Here is an 8,927-nt window from a genome sequence, read left to right as displayed (position 1 = left end):
GGTCGGTTGCTAATTTTCTAGATCTAAAGCCATACTGATAAGGTCCAATCAGTTTGCTGGGCATAGCACACTTAAATTCCAGTAGTTGGGCATGCTTTCGTCTGACAATATTTTAGAAAGAAACTGATACATGCTCCTTATCAGTTCTTCACGCCATGTCTGAATAGCTCGGCCTGCCATCTGTCGATCCCCGCCGCTTTGTTGTTCTTCAGACGAGTAATTGCTGTTCAAACTTCTACAATATCCGGCAATGGACCGATGCTCCATCGTCATCGATAGGGAATGCTCTCGTTGCCATTCAGAAGCCGGAGAAATGTTCTCTTCATAATTTTAGTATGTTCTGGGCATCGGTTACTAGACTACCTCCTTGGGTTCTACAAGATTATGCTCCGGTCTTGAAATCTTCTGTTAGTCGCCGCATTTTTTCGTAGATTTTTCGAGCATTACGCTTTTCGGCCAGCTTGTCAAGCTTTTCATGCACACGCATTTCGACCTCTCTCTTTTTCTGTCTGCAAAGGCGTCTCGCTTCCTTCTTCAACTCTTGGTATCTATCCCATCCCGCACGTATTGTGGTCGATCGTAACGTTGCAGTCGTTACGTTTCTCTCCGCGGCGACACGACACTCCTCGTCGTACCAGCTGTTCTTTTGCTTTTTCCGAAAACTACTGGTTTCGGTCGCAGCTGTACGTAATAGCTTGAAATGCGGTTCACAGTTCCCTTAACTACTCAGTATTTTGCAATTTACTTGCAAAAGCGTGTTGATCCACCCTATATTCAATTCGATGGATCGGACCAACGCCTTTAAATGAAAAACATCACCGTGAATTGGAATTGACCCAATTTGTTTTAAAGCTTTCGTGGTATTTCGTGGATCACACTTTGTTAGGGGACATCACATTCTGGCCATAGAAAATAATTTTCCATTCTTAAGTCCAAAGTAAGTTCCTACATTTTTCTATTGGCCACATCAGATGTTCCTGTACAAATCTAAGACTTCGAGCGATGTGATTTTTTATTAGAGAAACACTACGAGGGATGCGAACATTCTTTTCTCTATATGAATACCGCATGCTAATTATTGCTCGAGTTTTTGCATGTCTGACAGTATTTCCCTTGGAATAATCCTGCTGGGATCTCTGTTTTCTTGTTGTTCTTTATATTTTATCTCTTTGCAGATAATTGCTGCTGAATGCCCAACCAATATTTCGTCTTTTTTAAAGGTTTGTCGATCTGTATACGGTTTCTAAAAAATGTTCACTCTTTCACAGTTAAATGTTTCACGTGTTACATAAAGAATACAAACACAATATATTTTTATTATCAGTTCAAAAAATAGGGAAAAACTTTCAAACATACAATTTATGCATATTAAAAACAATGACCTTTACGTGAAATCTAATTCTTAAGCTGGGAGTTACAAACAACACAATGCTATCTGTTCTACGAAATAACGGTTTTAATTAAAATTAAACTCAAATTGAGAGCAATAGGGACGTTAAATGTATAATTGGTATCAGAACCTTTTATAGTGCGAAATATATGTATATCAAAACTTGTTTAACTACTATTTAATTGCTCGCAGTTGCACATATCTCCCGTACAACCGAATATTCAGATTTTTAAAATTTAGCCTTAAAAATCCCTGGCTCGAAACCGGTTTTAGACCCATAGTCTCTCAGACAAAGTTATTCAGAATGATCCGTAGAACATTCCCCGCATATGCGTTTTTATTTAAAAAATCGACCCGCTCTAATGTGTATGTATACTTATGCAGATAAATAAATAAATCTAACCCAAAAGAGATGTTATTTAGAAAAGAGAACCGCTTCATTTACTTAAATAAACGCAACTCTCTTTCATCGTGTGTAAAAACGATGTGGTATTTTTAATTGAAATAGCCGAGAAATACAGGAGTGAGCTGCCTCTTTGCTCATATGAAATTGTCCGTTTGCTATGGCATGTGGCTTTAGCAACGCGTTGAATTGAAGAACACACGATCGTGTGTACTCAATTGTTCCACTCAGCAGACACCATACAACCTGCTTTTCACAACATAGCATGCCAAAGCAGCTTCGTCTGAATATTGAACATGTTGGATAAGTGGATGTATGTATGGTGGTATGTCCAACATCTAACTGCCAGTCATGTATTTTCTTCTTGTTAGTTTTCGACGCAGTTTTAGTTGTCTTTCATTACATTAACATTGATGTTCTTGTTGTTTTTTTGTCGATCGCTTTGTCGTATTGCTACCGCTGTTATTTCGTACGTGTGTCCATACTTGAAATCGTCTCTGCTCTAGCTACAATAAGCAAACATTGCAGATACAAGTTGTTTGCGCTTGCATCCATGCTCGACTTCCTGATATTCAGTACGACCATAACAGAAGTAAAAGGTGCACGTACGCGCTTAGATTGTCCACTTTCGCCATATGTACACATATTTATTTATATATACTCACATATATAATATATACGAACGCTTCATTTTAATATTTATTAAACAGTGCTGGATTTAATATTACATGCATATATCATTATTAGCTCGTACATATTTGTATGTTTGAACATTTATCTTGTGATATTTAAAAAGTTTAATATCTGCAAAACAACAAAAAAATATAATACAATTTGTAGTGCATTGAAATTATAATTTAATTATAAAGAATAAATGTTAAAATATAAATTCAAAACATAAATATAAAGCAACGAATAAACCGCAAACAAATTTTGCCGCAATTCAAAACGAGACTATCCGCCGGCAAATCGTTTATGTTCGAAAAGGCGATATCAATCATATCCACTTATTTTAATTAATTAAATATATGAGGATGTACGTATGTAACTGCGTGCTTGCTGAAATTGCGAAAAAAATCCAAAATTATGTAGAATATTTCTGTTAGCAGCTCACGGAATTTAAAGTGATGTTATAGTAGATGAAACTCGATAAGCATTTATAATCATCAATAAATACAACGGAAACATTCCTTCACACAACAACATATCATTTTACTAAACTATTAGTCGCATGATTTCATTAAAACAGGGATGGATGCCTACACATTACCAACGTACTTCCCACTGGCGTAAGTAATTTCAGCTTATTCTTCTAAAACAAATTTACACCTATATAAAAGCGGAATTTTCTTTGTTAAAATTTGTGTTAGAAGAAATTGCAACTTAACGAGCGTAAGTGGTTGTTTATAAAGCAGCAAAGAAGTCCAGAATCGGTTAAAATATATGCGGCCTCTAATGATTTATTCTAAAATGTTCATAAAATCGCAGACTTCAACAACATTTAATCATACGAAGACATGTTCAACCTCTGAGCTGTAAGCCATACTTTCAAAAAGCCACGCTTACTATGTAGTCGAAATTTTGAAGTAATATCGGATACAACTGACGATATATTATTGTCTTATACATACATATACAGATTTTATTTATACTTATTTTTTTAAAACAATATTCATCAAGAGGATCCTTGAAAGATTAACAGTTAAAAATTGAAGCACCTTTACATTTATGCGTACCACTTTACCTTCTGAAGAATAGATTCTTAAATGTTATCATAATTTCATGACCACTTGATATATTACATGACACAAGTTGGATTTGTTTATATTCAAAAATAATAAAATATAAAAACACGCAAAAAATGTCAAGAGATAATAAGCACACACTATATTTTGCAATAGATGTTTTTGTTAGGCATGTTAAGCATTTAAGAGTTTAATTTTATTATCTTAAAAACAATTCAAAATTCATTTGAATGAATTTACACATACGTATTCCATGCTGCGAATATTCCAAGTGTTTAAACGCATAGGTTTCTATATTTTCAATTGAAACCTTCTAGAACAATGTTCACTATTGTTTCTTCCATCTTATAAAGTAGCAGGTAAAAAGATAAATTTTGAAACTTTTTATGGGCATGTATGGAAAAATGGAAATCAATCTAAATTTGATTTATAGTATATATTTATAGGGTGTAGTATAGTAGTAGTAATAGTAGAAGTAGCACATTGGTCTCAAAAATGTTACTAAAAGCCACGATATTTTCCGTGGAAAAGTTTCATAAAATTTCCAATGTTTTATAAAGAGACTTTTGGCATGTGTACTGTGGTAAAAAAATAGTAAGACTCACATCAAAATAATCGTTAGTGTTTAGTATGCTCTTGTGTTTCTGTAGTACATCAAGTGCTTTCGGCGCTTTTTACGATGAGTGAAATTATTCAACAAAGAAGTTCCATTAAATATTTTTTTACGTTTGTGATTGGTACAAATTATTCAAAGAGGGTCGAGAACGCGTTGACGACGAACCACGTCCAGGAAGGCCATTAACATCAACAGTCAATAAAATAAAATAATTGATGACGATTATCAGCCAGAGATTTTACTGGTATCGTTTGAATATCGGAAGGATCAGTGAAAACCATTTTGAAATATCATTTGGGCCTAAGAGAAGTGAAAGCATAATTGGTTCCAAAATCACTAAATTTTTTCGAGAAACAACGTCGCGTTAAAGTCTATGAAACAATCCTTTCCGACTACCAGAATGTCATAAAACGTATTATTACGGGCGATGAGTCTTGGATCTATGGCAAAGGTGAGCCGAAGTCGAAAAAAACACGTCAAAATAGGTCAAAAATCAATATTATGTTCACAGTTTTCTTCGATTATCACACACCGAACTCCTTCCGACCGACCAAACTGTCAAACTATCCAAACTGTCAATTGGAATAAACGTTAGCACAAATGTATTGGAGTCAAGTGGGATTACTTTTAGAGGGGTGAAATAGCTTTTGGTGGATAAATTAAGAATTTTTAAATTATGAAGAAAGTTTTATTAGTTTTTGCTCATAGTAGTATTGTATAACGCCTATTTAGAAAATTACTGTACTAAAAACCTTAAAATTTTTGTTTACAAATAGTATATATGTATTGCATATGTATATAAAGTAAGGCTTCATCAATTTTTTAGGTTTTGAATATCATTAATATAAGATTTCTAAGTACAAAATATCTACGTTTACGTAATATATGGATATGTTTATATTGCAGCTTCTTTAATATAATCCCATGCGTATTGCATTTCAATTCGATCAAGTTTTTCGAAGGCATTTTTAACTGTAATTTTTTTTCTGAAAATAAAACTGTGAAATATCAATACCTAAATTTTAATTTTATCGCTAATAAAATCAGGAACATAAATCAACTTCGATTCCTATAAATTTGTTTTAAATGAGTGATATTCATGTGCTAATGTATATTACTAAATGAACTATAAAATATTTATTTTCAAAATATATATGTATATGAACTCATGGAAATCTACCAATTACCATCCCAATTATGTTATTTAATCACCGGAGGAGCTAGTTATTTAGTGGCTTACAGGAGCGAATCACTACGTAGGGTCCCCATGAGAATATATAACTACTAGATAACTTTGATCCTGCACCTCAAATCAAAAAAATATAGAAAATTAAAACTTAAATAAAATTTGTGCAACACATTTCTATTTCTGTACAAATCCATATATCATATTTTCGGAAGAAATTTTTTCAATCACACTATTTCAAATCAATATTAATTTCATTACTCTGTCCTTGCACCTTTACTTATTTGCAATAAAAATAATAATTTTAGTGGAAAATGTATATATTACGAAAAAATTTCTGTACTACTTAAGAAAATGCAATGTAAACTGACCAACGCTTTTACTAGTTCATTTGGGCATAAGGTAATAGGCCAGTATGTAGATTAAACCTTCACAAGGCCTTGATATGTTGCAAAAGTTTAAGAAAGTTGAAAAGAAAATTTCTTCTCTACACATAACCCGTTGATCCTAAAAATTTGATCATTAGAGTAAAGTACAAATAAAAAAAATTCTTATATGAGGTAACATACAAGGTCTGTCGCAAAAGAAACAGAACTTTTTAAATATAACTGTTTCTGGTGGCGCCACCTATTGGTGGGTATATGAAATAAAAAGTTTGACCTCTTGTTGACATTTCGTAAAAATTTTAAGACAATTGGATAACTACAGTCGATGTTATCGACAGCAGTGACAGCAGCTCTTGGTCATCGGTCGTAAAATGCAAAGAGCAAATATTAAATTTTGTTTTAAACTTGGGAAAACGTTTACTGAAACATTTCAAATGATGAAAAAATTTTATGGTGATCAGTGCCTATCCCGTAGTAATGTGCATGAGTAGTTTAAGCGATTCCAAGAACGTCGTGTGGACCTCTGTGACGAGTCGAGACAAGTCGTCTTCAGAAGTCAAAAATAAAAAAAATGCTGATTTGTGTTTACGATTCCGAGGGTATTGTACACCGAGAGTTCGTCCCACGAGACCAAACGATTAATGCTGTGTTTTACATTGGTGTTATGAAGCGTCTTTTGTCACGCATTCGTCGTGCTCGACCACAATACCGTGAGGCAGGGTCCTGGCGCCTGTTGCACGATAATGCGCCGTGTCATCGGTCGACGCTTGTCACTGATTTTTTGACAAAAAACTCCATATTAACCATTAATGACTGACCCTACTCACCTGATCTGGCACCCTGTGATTTTTATCTATTTGGAAAACTTCATTTGCCCATGAAAGCATACTGGTTTCGGGACATTTCAGCTGTCCAAAAAGCGACGACGGATATTCTCAAGAGCATTCCGAAAAATGACCTTAAACACTCATTGAAATGCTAATTGACCGAGCTAAATGCTGTATCGAAGCACAAGGAAACTACTTCGAATAAAAAAATATAACTTTTGAAAAATATTAATTTTTTGTTTTTTCTTTAACAGTCATGTTTCTTTTGCGACAGACCTTGTATATGGGGCTAGAGTCCGTATTGACCACACCACTTTTGACACAAGTGAACGCTGTGTTCACAAAAACATTATCTTCCATTTTTAATGCTAGATATGAAATAATGAACGATATTTTCGCTAAAAAATCCACTATATTCACTAGGGTATACATATTCGGTATCTGTTGCCTTAAAATGCTATTATCCCATTTCGAGCATTTTTAGCTGTGAGATGGAATACCTAAAAATCACTTTTTATGCAATATTTTATTGGAATATAGTCACTCGCTTTATAAACTACATATGTATATAATGAAAGAAACCGACTGAATGTATTATTATTAGATATTGGAGTAAGACGTGGTTGTAAGGGGCCATCCATAAATTACGTCACACGAATTTAAGGACTTTTTAACCCCTCCCCCCCTCCTTTTCACAAGTTGTCAATTTTGGAAATATAACCCCCCCCCCCCCCCCCCTTTCGTAACGTCACACATTTTCCATTTTTATGGATTTATCAAAAAAAAAAGGTTATTCTATTTATTCTTATATTTATTGAATAATCTTTAATGAAATCAACATTTAGTTAAATATTAAAGTACAGACACAACGAATGACTAGTCAAGAATCTTCTTGTGTCCATGGACTTTTGACCCACTCCTTTATATCATTTATTACTGGTAAATCAGGCACTTCATTTTCGTTCTGAATTTGGATGTCAGGAACATCTTTCGTACCAACATCGTCTTCTTCCATCCATAAAGCATCGTCATCATTCATTAAACAGAGAATCTCTCGGGCATCTCTAGCCGCAATACTTTGAGGACGCATTTTCGCGATAGGTAACAGCTCTTGTTTTTTATGTGATTGTTTGTGTTGATTGGTGGCTTAATATGAAGAAAAATACAGGCCACATATGCTACACGATCTTTTAAATAAGTATGACTCGACACTAGGGCAATAACTATCATGGAACTTGTTTCAGATGGGATAATGCTTGGAGATTTAATAATATCTGTAGTAATAATGGAGCAAACTTAGCGTTGTTGTCATCACTCTCTGTAACTACATAACCTTCTGATGTCTGCTTAATTAACACAGGTGGTGGTAAAAATCCTTTTTTTAATAATTTCCAAAGACTAGAACGTCTTACACCGCAACATGCAATAGTTTCACATTTAACCATCAAATCATCATGATTTAATAGTGCACCAGTAAGTTCGCGTCTGAGAGGTGCCATGCGTCGTTCAACTCTGTTAAATGCACTCCTTCCTGGGGCATTTGTAGCTATATATGTAAATTGCATCTAATGAAAATCTTTAAAATGTTGTAAAGCTGAAACTATAACGCGGTAGACAATTTTGGAACTTTGATTAAAATTATAATATAAAATAAAATAAAGTACGATTCGCAGAAGAGCCCCAATGTTTACAAATTTATTGTAACGAACCCTAGACACGGCGAGTATACCTCAGCAAATTATACTCGGAAGAAGCAGGGACGGTAAAAAGCTTCATCACGAGTACAACTTAAGTATTAAAAAAATAAAGATGGTGTTTATAAATGTTTAATATTTTTTTGTTTACCTACATATAAATTTCACGTTTGTACATCACAAATTTTGAAATGTGATGTCACAAAGCTTTTGACCCCCCCTGCCCCCTGTCACACAGTGTCACTTCTGAATGATATCCTCCCTCCCCTTCAAGGTGTGACGTAATATATGGATGGCCCCTAATTAAAATTCGCCGAACTTCACAATGTACGATAAAAATAATTTGAATAATTTCACAAACCAAATATGGTTAAAATTGGTCTTATTATGTCTGAGATATTCACCTTAAGATGCACAGTGCACACTGAGAGCAAACACTCTAATATCCATGTTAATGATTGCGGGTCGATTATTTTTCCTATGAATCGAGTGTGTGAGAAATTCTCTCCGGATTATTATGTACAACTTTGCCGAAGAGTCTCTGGCTCTAAAGCAGATTTCGAACCAGCGAAGTTTAAAAATTCCGAATAATCAGATGGGAGACACATGTTTAGTTCTACGATCTGGCCGATTCCGACAAATTGTCAATAGAATATCAAAACATACGTTTAAAACTTCAT

At 34.1% G+C, this 8,927-nt stretch overlaps 1 protein-coding gene across 6 annotated transcripts in view; it reads left to right on the top strand.

Moving 5' to 3' along the window:
* Positions 1 to 1,935: 1,935 nt before the first annotated feature.
* Positions 1,936 to 8,927, top strand: part of LOC105227911 (transcriptional activator cubitus interruptus) — an 84,778-nt gene continuing 77,786 nt past the window's right edge. For 4 of the 6 annotated variants that reach the window (XM_049460110.1, XM_049460108.1, XM_049460109.1 and 1 more), the window contains exon 1: positions 1,936 to 3,082. In XM_049460110.1, the coding sequence (XP_049316067.1) occupies positions 3,045 to 3,082 (38 nt within the window). In that variant the 5' untranslated portion in view covers positions 1,936 to 3,044. The remainder of the gene's footprint in view (positions 3,083 to 8,927) is intronic. The other 2 variants (XM_049460115.1, XM_049460112.1) reach the window with 2 other exon arrangements.

Source organism: Bactrocera dorsalis, chromosome 6 (assembly GCF_023373825.1).
Source record: "Bactrocera dorsalis isolate Fly_Bdor chromosome 6, ASM2337382v1, whole genome shotgun sequence".
NCBI lineage: Eukaryota > Metazoa > Arthropoda > Insecta > Diptera > Tephritidae > Bactrocera > Bactrocera dorsalis.
The sequence above is the reverse complement of the archived record's forward strand: the minus strand, read 5'-3'. Positions and strand labels throughout refer to the sequence as shown.